The following is a 16,804-nucleotide window of genomic DNA, read 5'->3' as shown; positions in this document are numbered from 1 at the left end:
AAGTTTTATCGGCTGTCAAGGGACCTATGGTTCGTGCACGAAGACTAAGAATCCTGCGGGTGTCGCCTGCGCACACCTGTGTCACCTGCCACGGTGAGGAGGAGGGAAGGGGAAGGAAGGACATTAAAGGAAAGCGCCCTTCCGGGCTCAGGTTCAGGACAGGGGTGGTTCCTGAGCGGGAGCCCGGGTGCAGGGAGCATGCAGGGGCGTGGTAGGGAGGAGGCTGGAGGTGGGTTGAAACCAGATGGGGACTCAGTGCCACCGTTCTCCCTTTGTCACCGGGCTATTATCATCTACACCCTCCATACATTCGTTAATCATACACCTGCTTCATCTGCCCTCCCAGCCTGCATTCCATTCGGGTGGACAGATGTCCCTGAAGACCAGAGGGACACCAGCTGCTATGCCAGGCCCTGAGGAACCTGAGGCAAACCAGCGCTGGCCCCGGTCTGTGAGGACTCCCCGGCCCAGTGCGGGAGACCGACAGGTAAGCAGGCAGTGTCCACGCCCGGGGAAGAGGCTGGAAGGGAGGCGCCGCAGGCACTGGCAGGGCTGCCTATGGAGCAGTCAGGGAAGACACTCTGAAGAAGGGGGCATTGGGACGAGGCCTTTCCCAGTGTCATGAGGCCAAGACTGTTAATAATCACAATATTAATAATAACAGCCGCTGGCCAGGTGCAGTGGCTCACGCCTGTAATCCCAGTTCTTTGGTTTTGTTTGTTTTGAGACTGAGTCTCCATCTATCGCCCAGGCTGGAGTGCAGTGGTGAGATCTCGGCTCACTGCAACCTCTGCCTCCTGGGTTCAAGCGATACTCCTGCCTCAGCCTCCCGAGTAGCTGGGATTACAGGCACCTGCCAGCTCTTTGGGAGGCCAAGGCGGGAGGATCATCTGAGGTCAGGATTTCAAGGCCAGCCTGGCCAACATGGTGAAACCTTGTCTATACCAACAATACAAAAATTAGCCGGGCGCAGTGGCGTGTGCTTGTAGTCCCAGCTACTCGGGAGGCTGAGGCAGGAGAATCACTTGAACCGGGGAGGCAGAGTATGTGGTGAGGAGAGAGTGCACCACTGCACTCCAGCCTGGTCAACAGAGCAAGACTCTGTCTCAAAATAATAATAATACTAATAGCCACCAACATTTGTGAAGTGCTTGAAATGGGCCGAAATCACTATGCTAAGTAAGGACATGAACTAATTAATTTAGCCCTTCAATAGCTGTAAATGGTAGATACATTTCTCCTCCCTCCCTTCTTTCCTTCCTTCTTTCTTTTTCTATTTTTTTTTTTTTTTTTTTTTTTTGAGATGGAGTTTTGATCTTGTCACCCAGGCTAGAGTGCAGCGGTGCGATCTTGGCTCACTGCAACCTCTGCCTCCTGGGGTCAAGTGATTCTCCTGCCTCAGCCTCCCAAGTAGCTGGGATTACAGGCATGCGCCACCATGCCCGGCTAATTTTTGTATTTTTTAGTAGAGATGGGGTTTCTCCATTTTGGTCAGGCTGGTCTCGAACTCCCGACCTCAGGTGATCTGCCTGCCTTGGCCTCCCAAAGTGCCGAGATTACAGACGTGAACCTCTGCGCCCGGTCTCTTTCTTTTTCTTTCTTCTTTTTTAGAGACAGGATCTTGCTCTGTTGCCCAGGCTGGAGTGTGTGGTGGTACAACTGCGGCTCACTACAGCCTCCACCTCCTGGGCTCAAGTGATCTGCCCACCTCCACCTCCCAAAGTGCTGGGGTTACAGGTGTGAGCCACTGCACCTGGCCAGCAGATAGCGTGATCACGATCCCTCTTCTTACAGATCAGAAACATTGAGGCACACATTTGGTTTCCTTCTCTCAAAATGTTCCTGCCCTGGCTGGGGAGACGGTCATGGGCACAGTGTCAGTCTGGTGTAACTGAGCTTTGATGGTAGTAGTGGAAGGCATTGAATGGAAGCGAGAGGAGAGAGGGACTGATTCCGGCTGGGGAAGGAATGGAGGGTTGGGGATGCCGTTTGCAGAAGGCTTCTGAGAAGCCATTGCCCTCCAGGACAGATCCCCTTACAGGGTGTGGACTTAGGTGCATAGAATTCTGTCATATTTTCTGTTCCTGTTTCTCTATTCTCTATCGTTTGCCTATATCCCGATTTTGCTTTCTTTTTAATTTTTCCCTTTAAGACTCCAGTCTCACTCCTGTTTCCTCCTCTGGGACCCCATAAACAAACCATAACACCTTTTTTTTTTTTTAAGACAGAGTCTTGCTCTGTAACCCAGGCCAGAGTGCAGTGGCATGATCTCTGTTCACTGCAACCTCCACCTCCTGGGTTCAAGCAATTCTCCTGCCTCAGCCTCCCGAGTAGCTGGGATTACAGGCATATGCCACCACACCCAGTTAATTTTTTGTATTTTTAGAAAAGACGAGGTTTCACTATCTTGGCCAGGCTGGTCTTGAACTCCTGACCTCATGATCCACCTGCCTTGGCCTCCCAAAGTGCTGGGATTACAGGCATGAGCCACCACGCCCGGCTAAACCCTGACACCTTTAACCTTCATGCGATCTTGGGTATGTAGAAACACAGATCAAATAGCATTGCTTTGTGTAATTATATCTTCCAAATTGACACAAAGGATAAATGCTCTTTTAAATTGTGCTATAGACTGTTTTATTTCCTACTTTTTCAATTCAACATTATTTTTTTTTGTTTAGTTGTTTTTTGAATCAGAGCTGATGCCTTAGCCTCCCAAGTAGCTGGGATCACAGGTGCACATCACCACACCCAGCTAATTCTCACATTTTTAGTGGAGATGGGGTTTTGCCATGTTGCCCAGTCTGGTCTCAAACTCCTGCCTCAAGCGATCTCCCCACCTCAGCCTCCCAAAGTACTGGGGTTCCAGGCGTGAGCCACCGTGCCTGGCCCAGCATTATGCTTTTTTTTTTTTTTTTTGAAACGAGTCTCTGTCACCAGGCTGGAGTACAGTGGCACCATCTCAGCTCACTGCAACCTTCACCTCCTGGGTTCAAGCAATTCTCTTGCCTCAGCCTCCTGAGTAGCTGGGATTACAGGAGCATCCCACATCATGCCTAGCTTTTTTTTTTTTTTTTTTAAGTAGAGACAGGGTTTCCCCATGTTGGCCAGGATGGTCTCAATCTCTTGCCCTCATGATCCGCTCGCCTCAGCCTCCCAAAGTGCTGGGATTCCAGGCATGAGCCACCGCGCCCGGCCAACATTATGTTTTTATGATCTCTCCATGTTATCAAGTGAAACTGACTTACTGCTTCCAGGACACCATGGAGGAATCCCCTCCCTTTCGCTTATCAGCTCCCCACGAGACAGACGCCATGGTGGTCTCCACCTCCCCATTCCCACCCATAATGCTGCCCGGGGCGTCCTGGGGTACGTCCTTGTGTGTCACCTGTGTGTGCTTTTCTATGGTACCTACTTGGAAGCGGGATTGCTGGATCCCAGGAGAAATGCACAGTGAGTGTCACAAAATTCTGCCCCATCATCTAGTGCGGGTTTGGAAGCTCTAGCAGCGTGTCACCAGGCAGAGGAGGGTGGAGGAAGTACCAGCGAGTCCAAAGGAGTGAGAGTCCACAGAACATCCAGCGTTCAGGGAATGATAGGTGAGCCACCGCGGGGTGGAACCCTTCAGGGAACAGCCGTGTAATAAATACTTGGGCTGCACTGGTTTCTTTTTCATTTTTTTTTTTTCCTAAAAAGGAAAACAGTGTTGTTGTGGGTGGCCATTTAGCAACGTCTATGAAAATCTTAATTGCATGTACTCTTTGACCCAGCAATATCACTCCTCGTGCATGAGGAAGCAGGAGGGAGGCTGTCCCCTGTGTCGCCATTTGTAAAGGTGGAACGTGGAAAACCACCAGCAGCCCCACCAATGGGTGAGGAGTCAAAGGAACCATAGCTAGGCTGCGGTTATGGGATACTGTGTGGTGTAGACAAGATGAAGGTGAATTCAAACATCGGAGCACGGGCCGGGCGTGGTGGCTCACGTCTGTAATCCCAGCGCTTTGGGAGGCCGAGGTGAGAGGATCACGTCAGTTCAGGAGTTACAGACCAGCCTGGGCAACGTGGCAAAGCCCCGTCTCTAGAAAATCCAAAAATTAGCCAGGTGTGGTGGCGCGTGCCTGTAGTCCCAGCTACTCAGGAGGCTGAGGTGGGAGGATCGCTTGAACCTGGGGAGTCGAGGTTGCAGTGAGCCATAATCACGCCACTGCACTCCAGCCCGCGCTTCAGAGCAAGGCCCTGTTTTGAAAAAGGAAAGAAAAGAAACAAAGAAAGAAAGAAAATGTAGACCATGAAACATTGGCTAAGACATTTTGCCGAGTAAGAAAAGAAAGTCAAGCTGGACGCGGTGGCTCACGCCTGAAGCCACCCAGCACTTTGGGAGGCTGAGGTGCACAGATCACTTGAGTTCAGGAGTTTGAGATCAGCCTGCCCAACATGGTGAAACCCTGTCTCCACTAAAAATACAAAACTTAGCTGGGTGTGGTGGCGGGCGCCTAAATCCTAGCACCTGGGGAGGCTGAGGCATGAGAATTACTTGAACCCAGGAGGTAGAGGTTGCAGTGAGCTGAGATCATGCCACTGCACTCTAGCCTGGGCAACAGAGCAAGACTCCATCTCAAAAAAAAAAAAAAAAAAAAGCGAGTCAAATTTCCCTGTATCAAGTATCAGCCAATATCCCTAAACTCAAGAAATCATAATATTTCTTAGTTCTGTGTCTATATATGTAAACCAGGAGTTGGCAAGCTTTGTCTGTAAAGGCTCAGATGGTAAATATTTTCAGCTTTGAACATATGGTCTCTGGCATAATTGCTTAACTGTGCCCTGATAGCGTGAAAGCAGCCACAGCCACAGACAATAGTAAACCAACAAGCATGGCCGTGTCCCAATGAGAGCGAATTTACAAACCCAGGCAGCCGGCCAGTGTGGCCTGCGGGCTGCCATTTGCTGACCCCAATGTAAATAAATAGTAAATGTTAGATCCAGCTCAGTGGCTCATGCCTGTAATCCCAGCACTTTGGGGGGCCAAGGAGGGAGGATCGCTTGAGCCCAGGAGTTCAAGACCAGCCTGGGCAACAGAGTGACACCTCATCTTTACAAGACAATTAAAAAAATTAGCCAGACATGGTGGTGAGTGCCTGTGGTCTCAGCTACTCTAGAGGCTGAGGTGGGCGGACTGCTTAAGACTGGGGTGGTAAGTTTAGGCTACAGTGAGCTGTGATTGCACCACTGCACTCTAGGCTGAGTGACAGAGTGAGACCCTGCCTCAAAAAAAAAGTATTTTTGGAAGAAATTACACCAAAATATTATCAGGGGTACATCTGGAAGGTGGAGTGAAAAGGAAGGGCCTGGTCAAAGGAAATATTGCCCTCGTGTTTAAATTGTTTCTACTTTGTGTAATTTAAATTGTTTTAAATCAAAAAGAAAAAATGTTTTAAAAATAGCTTTGGTGACTTCTTCTCCTTTCTGATCAATGTGTTAGCAGCAGCGGGGCCTAGTGGCTCACACCTATAATCTCACCACTTTGGGAGGCCAAGAAGGGAGAATCGGTGGAGGCAGGAGTTTGAGACCAGCCTGGGCAACATAGTGAGACCCCGTGTCTGTTTATTTTATTATTATTATTATATTTTTTGAGACAGAGTCTTGCTCTGTCACCCGGGCTGGAGTGCAGTGGCACGATATTGGCTCCGCCTCCCGGGTTCAAGCAATTCTCCTCCCTCAGCCTCCCAAGTAACTGAGATTACAGGTGCCTGCCACCACGCCCAGCTAAGTTTTGTGTTGTTTTTTTTTTTTTTTTTTGAGACGGAGTTTCACTCTTGTTACCCAGGCTGGAGTGCAATGGCGCGATCTCAGCTCACTGCAACCTCCGCCTCCTGGGTTCAGGCAATTCTCCTGCCTCAGCCTCCTGAGTAGCTGGGATTAAAGGCACACGCCACCGTGCCCAGCTAATTTTTTGTATTTTTAGTAGAGACGGGGTTTCACCATGTTAACCGGGATGGTCTCGATCTCTTGACCTCGTGATCCACCCGCCTCGGCCTCCCAAAGTGCTGGGATTACAGGCTTGAGCCACCGCGCCCGGCGAGTTTTGTGTTTTTATTAGAGACAGGGTTTCACCATATTGGCCAGGCTGGTCTCAAACTCCTGACTTCAGATGATCCGCCTGCCTTGGCCTCCTAAAGTGCTGGGATTATAGGCATGAGCCACCACACCTGGCCCCCATCTCTATTTAAAAGAAAGAAAGACAAAATATTTTTTTCAAAAAAGTAGCTGGACATGGTGTTGAGTGCCTGTAGTCCTGGCTACTCAGGAGGCTTAGTTGGAAGGATTGCTCAAGCCCGGGAGGTTGAGGCTGCAGTGAGCCATGATTGTGCCACTGCACTCCAGCCTGGGTGACAGAGTGAGACCTCATCTCAAAAAAAGAAAAAAACCCCAAAAAAGCAACAAGAAAAAAACAACCGATAACAAAAAACAGGAGTCAGACCTCAGCCAACCAGCCAAATTCTCCCCGTTGGGATAAACGAAGTTTTCTTAGAACAGTACCTCACCTGTTCATTTGCATATTGTCTCTGGCTGCTTTCATGCTATGACAGCGAGGAACAATCAGAGCCAAGACTTCCGTCCCGCAAGGCTGAAACCATCCCGCAAGGCTGAAACCATCTACTGTCTGGCCTTCTGCATGAAGAAGTGTGCTGACCCCGGATCTAGAACAATGCCTGGCACACAGTAGGCACTCAAAACATACTTGTTGCAGAACTGAACCTGTCACTCATCTGGGACACACAGGGGGCTGCCAGCTTGCTCTTGTCTTAGAGCGAATTCCAGCTGCGAGTCACATGCAGGGCAACAACAGCCCGGAGACCAAAAATAAAATCCTGGAACCGTTCAGGTCTTCGCTGCAGAGAAAATGCACAGGCGGGACTGCAGTAAGGACTCATGGCAAAACTTAGCACCCTTTTCCTCCTTCCTTTTTTTTTTTTTTGAGATAGAGTCTTGCTCTTCTTGCCCAGGCTGGAGTGCAACGGCGTGATCTCAGCTCACCGCAACCTCTGCATCCTGGGTTCCAGCGATTCTCCTGCCTCGGCCTTCCAATTATCTGGGATCACAGGCGTGTGCCACCACATCTGGCTAATTTTGTATTTTTAGTAGAGACAGGGTTTCTCCATGTTGGTCAGGCTGATCTTGAACTCCCGACCTCAGGTGATCCACCTGTGTTGGCCTCTCAAAGTACTGGGATTATAGGCGTGAGCCACTGTGCCTGGATGCCCTCCTTATTTTTCTCTAAGACTCAGGCCCCTTTCCCTCCACCAGTCGTGGAAGCTGCACCCTAATTTTTTCTTGCTCAAAAAACTTCCCCCACACTCTCTTCCACAAAGCTGCCCTGTCCTTGGTTCTCCTGTCTTTTCCCCTTTCAGCTCCAACTTTTTAATTTCTTTTTCTTTTTCTCACCGTGTCTGTTGGTGCTGACAGCTTTTTATTTTCATCACCTTAGCTCCTTGCTGGCTTTTCCCCACACTTATGCTGCTCGGTACTCAGATTCTGCATAACGAGGTCCTGTCTGGGGGCTGTGCCAGCTGGTAGGAATCCAGCTTCCCCGGAGGCTCAGAATGCCCCCTATTCCCCTTTCCTTTTCCCCAGCACACACCTTTCTTGGTATTCCATCCACCCTCATAGTCTGGGTTCCCTCTCGGCTGCAGCTGATACCCTCAGTGCCCACAGAAGGATCAGACCCAACCCTGGATAGCCAGGGACTCACAATTTAATGGCTTCATCCTGAGGATCTTCTCTGGCAGGCCTGGATAAAGGACAGATGGAGAGCTCAGAGGCAGTGGAGTGCCTCCTTTGGACTTGATTTTCTGGATCTCAGCCTCCCTCTGCTGGCTTTTTGTAGCCCAAACTCTGGAGCCAGACTACGTCGATTGAAATGCGGGCTCTGCCACCTTTAAACTGTGCAACCTGAGGCAGCTGTGCCTCAGTGTCCTCATCTGTAAAATGGGTTTGACATTAGTACTTACCACTTAGCGTTATTAGGAGGATTATGGGATTTAACTCACAGAAAGGGCTTAGAACTTGTGCCTGGAACACAGTAAGCACTCAGTAAATACCTGCAACTTTCAAAGTGCTGATATGGGCATCCAGCTCCTAGAATGCCCTCAGCAAAAGAAAGCTCATTACTATCATTCAGTAATGTCATCAATTACCCCATTGATTGAGCAGAATTAATGACATCTCCACTTACAAGCTTAGTTTAGGACCTAGGTGGGCATGATGATATCACAAGTTGCCAGGTAGATTTAGCCCTGGGTGATGTTGATGACATCACCAGTTATCAGGCAGATTATAGTTAAAATGTAGGTGCCAGTGCCTTCTTTCCTGTTTGAAAATCTGTTGTGTCCTAGTCCACACTCTTTCCTAGAGCCCTTGCGATCAGGACTTTCATGTCTCTAGACCTCAAGGTTCTTTCTTTTCTTTTTTTTTCTTTTTCTTTTTTTAGATGGAGTCTCACTTTGTTGCCCAGGTTGGAGGGCAATGGCACCATCTCAGCTCACTGTAACCTCTGCCTCCCGGTTCAAGCAATTCTCCTGTCTCAGTCTCCTGAGTAGCTGGCACTACAGGCGCCTGCTACCATGCCTGGCTAATTTTTGTATTTTTAGTAGAGATGGGGTTTCAGTATGTTGGTCAGGCTGCTCTCAAACTTCTGGCCTCAGGTGATCCTCCCACCTCGGCCTCCCAAAATACTGGGATCACAGGCGTGAGCCACCGTGCCTGGCCTGGACCTCAGTTTTCTGTCCATCAAATGGGGATCATGATAGCACCAGCCTCGCAGGGTTGTGGAGAAAATCCAATGAGTTAATACATAAAAGGGCACAATGTCCAGCACACAGTCAGCACTCCATACACCGCAGCTTTCATTACCCTCACTGCAGGATGTTTCTACGGAGAACACTCCAGCCAGAGTGACAGGAGCCCTCAGCTCTGTCTTGGTTAAGACAGATTCAGGGGTCTGATCCACAGGAGTTGGAGCCAGGAGACCCTGGACATGTTGCTGGCCTATAAAGTGGGTATGACACTGCCAGCCTCGTGGGCTGCCATGAGGATGCATTGACATAATGACAGTCATGTTTGCAGCGCACAACGAGATCTCACAAACATGAGCTGTGTTATCACTGCGGGTACTCTCAGAAAGGTCCTTTTCCTCCCCGGGATGCAGTTTCCCCACCTGCCAAGAAGTAGATCTCAAAGCCGCGGCAATCTTAACGCTGTGACCACAGGGATGGTCCTGTGACTCACCTTTGCCATTGCTGAGCAAATGCATTGGGAGTTGGAAGCTGGAATCAGCGTCTGCCCTCAGCACCCAACTCCAGCTTCTCTTCTCTTGTCTCTGTGTCTACCATCTCTTATCTCCAACTTTTCCTTTGATCTTTCTCTGGCTTCTTTCTCCTATGCTAGACTTCGTATGTATATACTTTCTCTCCTGCACTCTGTTTATGGGGCAATAAATGACAATCGTCATGATGATCAGTATTTTCTTTTTCTTTTTGAGATGGAGTCTTGCTCTGTTGCCCAGGCTGGAGTGCAGTGGTGTGATCTCAGCTCACTGCAACCTCCGCCTCCCGGGTTCAAGTGATTCTCCTGCCTCAACCTCCTGAGTAGCTGAGATTACAGGCGTGTGCCATGATGCCTGAATAATTTTTGTATTTTTAGTAGAGATGGGGTTTCATCATGTTGGCCGGGCTGCTCTTGAACTCCTGACCTCAAGTGATCCACTGGCCTTGGCCTTCCAAAGTGCTGGGATTAGAGGCGTAAGCAACCATGCCCGGCCAGTATTTTCTCATTTAGACTTTTCCCCGGTGCCAGGACTGTACTAAGAGCTTTGTGGCCGGGCACAGTGGCTCATTCCTGTAATCCCAGCACTTTGGGAGGCCGAGGTGAGTGGACCATGAGGTCAAGAGATTGAGACCATCCTGGCCAACATGGTGAAACCCTGTCTCTACTAAAAATACAAAAATTAGCTGGGCATGGTGGTAGGTGACTATAGTTCCAGCTACTCGGGAGGCTGAAGCAGGAGTATAGCTTGAACCTGGGAGGCGGAGGTTGCAGTGAAAGCGGAGATCACACCACTGCACTCCAGCCTGGGCAACAGAATGAGACTCCATCTCCCCTCTGCCCCCCCAAAAAAGAAAGCTTTGTATGCACCAATTCACTTAATCCACTCAATACAAGGACTCATTTACTCGACAAACACTTATTAAACACCTACTGTGTGCCAGGCACTCAACAAAATAAAGATCTTTGTCCTTGTGGGACTTCAATTCTAGTGAGGAGACAGATGACAAACAGATAAATTAGCAAACACTCCTAGCACTATGAGAACAAGCAAAGTGGGGTTAAGCAGGAGAGACTGATGTGTGGAACTGTCTTCTATAGGATGGCCAGGAAAGGCTTCTTGGAAGAGGTGATATTGGAGCAGAATGGATGATGTGGGAGGGAGGCTGTCACGCATAACCTGGGGAAGAGCATTCTTGGTGGACGGAACAGAGAATGCAAAAGCCTTGGGGCAGCACCAGGCCTCAGGAGTGTTTGAGAAATGAAGCCACGAGCAGTATGAAGTGGGGAGCTTGCAGGTGAGACCAGAGAGAGCAAAAGAGCCACATCCTGCAGGACCTTGTGGGTCATAGTGAGTTCTTTGACTTTTACTGAGTGAAATGGGAGCCATGGAAGGTTCTGAACAGAGGAAAGGCTCATCTGAATAGAGCAGACTGTAAGTAGGGCAAGGTTGATGGCAGACAGTCCATCACTCCCATTTTACAAGTGCTGAAATAAATGGAATCTCAAAAAAGTCCAGCAACTAGCCTGAGTCCACACAGCTGCTGAGCAGCTGAGACAGGCTGGGAGGCCACCTCGGGTTCAGTGGAGCCATTCCTTTGTGACCTTGTCTCTTTTTATTTTCCTTTTAAATAGAGGTGGGGTCTATGTTGCCCAGGCTGGTCTTGACCTCCTGGGCTCAAGTGATCCTCGAGCCCTGGCCTCCCAAAGTGTTGGGATTACAGGTGTGAGCCACCGTGCCCTGCCAACCTTGGCGTCTTTTGCCTCTCCCAGCCTCAGTTTTTCCATATGTAAATTGGGAATCATTACCACGTTTGGGCATAGCACGGAGGTTAAAAGCAGCTCCTGGTTGGATCTGAGTCCTTGCCCTGCCATCAGCCAGCTCTGTAACTTTCTGCAATTAACACCCTCTTTCTAAGCTTGGGCTTACCTCATCTAGAAGATGAAGATCTTAATAGCACCAATTTCAAGGGGTTCGTTGTAAGGATTAAATGAGATCATGCAGGTAAGGTGCTTAGCACAGCTCCCTGCCTACTTCGGGTGCTCGATAAACGATCATTGTTATTCTGATGGTATCACGGCCCACACCTACCCGGTGGGTGAGAGAGCCTGGGAGGGTGCCTGGTACATGGTCTACGTTCGACAAAAGTGAATTCTCTCTCCTGTCTCTCCTGCCCGCCGGCTCCCGGGGGACCCAGGCATTCCGGCCTCCGGCAGCCCCCCCACGCCGGCCCATACAAAGGCGCCCATTCATGCCTTGCGCACAAAGCGGGCCATTCACCCGGGCCCCTTGGGCCTCCCTCCCCCGGCCGCCCCCCGCACCTCGCCATTGGTGGCGCCCGGTGCCTGTCAGCCCTCGGCTCCCACCCCCGACCGCGCCGCCTAGCTCCGCGCTCCGGCCGCGTTCTTTTCCCACGGCTGGCACCCTTCGACAACTTCTGATTGGCCCCACCCGCCAGCTGCTCTTTTTGATTGGCGGCTCCCGTCCCCTGGGGGCGGGGCCATAGCTTGCCGCAGCAGTCGCCGATTGGTCCCTGCTGCGCTCGTGGGGGCGGGGCTGTCCCGGCGGACCCGCCCCTCTTTCTCCCCAGGCCGAAGCCTCGGGACGGCCCTGGAAGCCGGTGAGTGCCCGGGGCTGGCAGCCCTCCGGGGGCGGCAGAACGGGTCTGGGCCCGGGGAAGCTGGAGCCTGGGGGCTGCGATCGGGGCCCGGGAGCCCGGGCAGGAGGCGGGGGAAGGCGGGACGGTGACGCGGACACTCACCTTGGGCGCGCAGCGGGACGGCGGCGGGCGAGGTGGGGGGGCGGGACGTCTACACTCCCCCAACTCCAGTTGCCGCTGTGTGCGAGGCCAGGTCGGGGTCCTCGCTGGCAGCCCCAGGCCTATTCCGCAGAAGGGGAAACTGAGGCTGTCTTGGGAACCTCGGACGCTTTAATACCTGAGTCATCGCCTCCAGTCCCCCGCCCCCAGCATGACATGTCTCTGTTCTCACGTGTCGGAATCCGGGGCCAGAGAGAGGGGCCGTAGGGGCAGAGGCGGAGGGGTGGGAGAAGGACGTATTTGAGACCCTACGAAGTACTTGTATGCTTTTTTAAAAAAAATAACTAAATAATTTCCTTTATCGTATTGACTGGAGGTGAATTATATTGTACCCATTATACAGAGAGGGGAAGGGTGAGACTAGCCCAAACTGGTGACTGCAGGGGGACCCGGTGGGGAAAAACACTCCGGAGACCAACTGTGTGCTGAGTCCTTTAACCTTTTCAATCCTATAGAAATCCCCTAAGGAAGGTGGTGGTCCCTGTGGCATAGATGGGGAAGCAGGCTGGTAGTATCACCATCTGGGACGCAAAATTGATGTCTTTAAGGGCCTGCTACAAGTTATTTCCAGATCCCCTCCTTTAGAATGGCAGAAGAGAGTCTGGGCTTGAATCTCGGACCTCCCTCATATTGTGTGACCTTGAGTGCCTTACTTTGACTTCCTGCCTCAGTTTCCCTATCAGAGAAACAGACATGCTGATCGTCCCTATGTCATTGGTTGTTGAGATTATTCAAGGCCGGGCGCCGTGGCTCAGGCCTGTAATTCTAGCACTTTGGGAGGTGGAGGCGAAAGAATCGCTTGAGCCCAGGAGTTCGAGACCAGCTTGGGCAACATAGCGAGACCTCGTCTCTATAAAAAGTAAAAAAAGTTAGCCGGGCGTGGTGGCGAGCCCCTGTCATCCCAGTTACTCGGGAGGCTGAGCGGGGAGGATCGCTTGAGTCCAGGAGGCTGCAGTGAGCCATGATCGTGGCACTGCACTCCATGCTGGGCAACAGAGAGAGACCCTGTCTCTTAAAAAAAAAAAAAAAAAAAAAATTGTGATCTCGGCCGGGCGCGGTGGCTTAAGCCTGTAATCCCAGCACTTTGGGAGGCCAAGGCGGGTGGATCACGAGGTCAAGAGATCGAGACTATCCTGATCAACATGGTGAAACCCCGTCTCTACTAAAAATACAAAAAATTAGCTGGACATAGTGGCGCGTGCCTTGTAATCCCAGCTACTCCGGAGGCTGAGGCAGGAGAATTGCCTGAACCCAGGAGGCAGAAGTTGCAGTGAACCGAGATCGCGCCATTGCACTCCAGCCTGGGTAATAAGAGTGAGACTCCGTCTAAAAAAAAAAAAAAAAAAAAAAAAAATTGTGATCTCAAAGAGCTGTTCTAAGAGGAGAAAATACTCGACACATAGTAGGTACTCTCATCATATATTCCTTATTTCACTCCTGAGACTGAAGCTCAGGACAGAACAACACTGTCCTCTTCTTGGTACTCTTACCGTCTACAGATTTTGTGGTTCCGTGCCCACGGCTGGGAAGCTGAGGTTGAGGGAGATTAATGATGAAGCACTGGGCTGGGAACTTTCTGCACGTCGTTTTATTAATTTCACTGGCCGCCATTCACAGCAGGGAAAGCTGAGGCCCAGGAAGCTCAAGCAGGGTTTGAATCCCGGGAATCCTCAGCCTTCTCTGCGGCGGGCCCTCGACCTTTGCCCGCCATAAGGGGGAGGAGCCCCTGGCGCCGCCGCCGCCCACCTGGCAACAGGCTCAACCCCCGCCTTCCCCTGGCCCCTGTCAGTCAGAGGCCCTGAAGCGCCAGGCCCGCCCCGTCCCCAGCCGGGCAGGTGCTGGGTGACATCAGAGCCGAGCTCCCACCCCGTGACGCGACAGGGCCCCGCCCCGCGCTGGACCGCGGAGGTGGCCACACCTGAAGAGGACGGGGATTCCCTTGCCCTCTCCCCATCTCCCCGCTCCGGCCGGCGCCCCCAGGTAGCCCCGAGGATCTGCTGGTTGAGGGGGCGGCGACACAGGCGCTTGGGTCCAGGGGAATGGGTGTTGGGCGCTTGGACTCCTGGATCCGAGGAGGAGCCTTGGGGGCCGGGTGTCCCAGGTCTGAGGAGGGACTGCGATGAGAGCCTATACTCCTGGGTCTTAGGGGAGGAAAGGAACGGGGCCAGGACTGCAGGTCTGGGGTCTTAGGGGAGGAGGGGACCACAAGCCCGGACTCCTGGGTCTCTAGCAGCAGGGACTGGGGTCCTGAACTCCTGGGTCTGAGACAGGAGCGCATTGAGCCCTGGGACTCCGGAATCCCAGCATTAGAAGCCAGGCCAGAGGGCTCAATGCCAAGGGCCCCAACCTCTGCCCCAGGGCGGATCCCTGGCTGCTTTTCTTTTTCAAGCCCAGCAGTCTCGGCCCCTCCCAGGGCAGGTGCTTTCACCTGCCCAGGTGACAGTAATTAGCCCTGGCAGAGCGTTCCTGCTGGTTGAGGAAGGGTGGGGCAGCCAGAGGGGCTAGGCCCTTTGGAGCTAAGGCCTGCAGGCCCTGCCTGCCCCATCAGCGCTGTGGTCGGTCTTCACCGTCTTCAGAACTCAGCATCCTCACCTCTAGCCCGGCTGCAGTGAGGTGAGGGGGCCTGCAACTCCTGATCCATAGGAAGAGGGGGCTGGGGGCTCAGGCTCCTGGATCCTGGGAGAGGAGGAGGCTGGGAGCCTGGACTCCTTGGCCTGGGGGAGGAAAGGGCTGGGGGCCTGGACTTTTGGCTCCAGGGAGGGGAGGCATAGGGCTGGGTGATTGCAAAAACTCCCAAACCCTTCCTGGTCAAAGGCCACAGGGCTGGAGAGGAAGTGGGTGGTGTGGGGGGGTGAGGGGGGGTAAAGTCCCAGGGATGGAGCTTGGCCCCGGTGTATCCAGGTCACACTGGATGCCTGGGGTGAGCCTTGACGATTTGGGGGCCACAGGGTGGAGAGGCCCTGCTGCATTCGGAGTGCAGGGGTCCAGCGTTTGAGGCCTGAGAGCCTCAGGGCCAAGAGTCACTGGAAGCTGGAGCTGCTGGGCTCAGGAGAGAAGAGGGTCTGGGAGGAAGTGGGTTCTCTGAGCAGAACTGAGATTCCACATGGGAGAGGCTTGAGGGAAAGACAGGAGTCTGTTGGGATCGGATCCAGGGCTGCCTCCAGGGCAGCTGGGAGTTCAGAAGGACTTCTCCAGGGGCATGTGGGAGTGGGGTGGGGACAGCAGGTGCACCTAGGTCTGTTGGGCAGAGGTGAAGCCCTGCCGTCGGGGAGACAGAATTCTCCCACTGTTTCTGTGACTGATGTGGTGAGGCAGAGATGGGGACGTTTGAGGCGGTGGATGAGAGTAGGGGCTGGGCCTGGTGGCTCATGCCTGTAATCCCAGCACTGTGGAGGCCGAGGCAGGAGGATTACTTGAGCCCAGAAGTTTGAGACCAGTCTGGGGTAACATAGTGAGAGCCTGTCTGTACTAGAAAAAAATAATAAGAACTGGGACTGGTTGTGCATGCCTGTGGTCCCAGCTACTCGGGAGGCTGACGTGGGAGAATCACTTGAGCACGGGAGTTGAGGCTGCAGTGAGCTGTGTTTGTGCCGCTGCATTCCAACTGCTGCCCGGGCGATAGAGTGAGACCTGTCTCAAAACAAAAAAAAAAAAAAGAGAGAGAGAGAAAGTAGGGGCAGACTTCTTTAGCAGGAGGGGGCAACGCAGGGTAGGGAGACTATTTTTCCTGCCCGATGCTTGCACTGCCTTGGAATTGCCACTACTGTCCATGGCCCCCTGGATGGCGGAAGGGACCTAGCATGTTCTAGCCCCCCCAGTACCGGGTCGCTTCCTTGCTTCCATAATAGCTAGGCCTGGACCCACCCCTGGGCCAGGAGCTCCTTGAGGCAGGGCTCGCAGGTGACTCCTCTCTGGGTCCTCAGACGCACTCAGGGCGGAGTCTCGTACTTGAAAGTCCTCAGTGAGTTGAATGAATGGGGCCAGTCTCCCCATTTTATGGAGAAGGAGCCAGGTTCCAGAGAAGGAAGGAACTGTTCACTGAAGCAGTGAGATTCAAATCTAGTCTGCAGGCATGAGGCAGGCATGACCAGAGGTGGTCAGGGAGTCTGAATGACAAAAATCAGGTCAATGCCCTCCCTGGGCCCGCATCTCAGAGTAAAAGTGAGGTTGTACCCTTTGCCCCCCTCCTACAACTCCCCCACCCCTCACTCATTTGGCTCTAGCCACATCGCCCACCTCACAGTGCCACAGCCACACAGGTGCATTGCGGCCCCAGGGCCTTTGCACTGGCTGTCTGGAATGATTTTCTCCCAACACCTCCCTGGCTTGTTCCTGTCATCTCTCTTGGGTCTTTATTTAAATGCCATGCCAGAGAGGCCCTCCCTGGCCACCCTAATGAAAACTTCATCCTCCACCCTGACATCCCTGGTCCCTGCTTTATTCCTCCCCTTGGCATTCATCACCATTAACATACTATGCTTGGTTTTTGTAGAAAATGAAAAGAGAGAGAGAGAGTTTTTTTTTTTTTTTTTTGAGATGGAGTCTCGCTCTGTTGCCCAGGCTGGAGTGCAATGGCGTGACCTTGGTTCACTCCAACCTCCACCTCCCGGGTTCAAGCGATTCTCCTGCTTCAGCCTCTCAAGTAGCTGGGATTACAGGCGCTC

At 52.4% G+C, this 16,804-nt stretch overlaps 1 protein-coding gene across 1 annotated transcript in view; it reads left to right on the top strand.

Annotated features, from left to right (window-relative positions):
* The first annotated feature begins 370 nt into the window (after positions 1 to 370).
* The window catches only part of MYH14 (myosin heavy chain 14), a 107,118-nt gene continuing 90,684 nt past the window's right edge, over positions 371 to 16,804 (top strand). Inside the window, exon 1 of the mRNA XM_064381017.1 lies at positions 371 to 487. Within this exon, the coding sequence (XP_064237087.1) occupies positions 371 to 487 (117 nt within the window). The remainder of the gene's footprint in view (positions 488 to 16,804) is intronic.

Source organism: Aotus nancymaae, unplaced genomic scaffold (genome assembly GCF_030222135.1).
Source record: "Aotus nancymaae isolate 86718 unplaced genomic scaffold, 86718_ANA_hifiasm-v0.15.2.pri h1tg000028l, whole genome shotgun sequence".
NCBI classification, from domain to species: domain Eukaryota; kingdom Metazoa; phylum Chordata; class Mammalia; order Primates; family Aotidae; genus Aotus; species Aotus nancymaae.
This window is presented reverse-complemented; position numbering and strand designations above follow the sequence as displayed.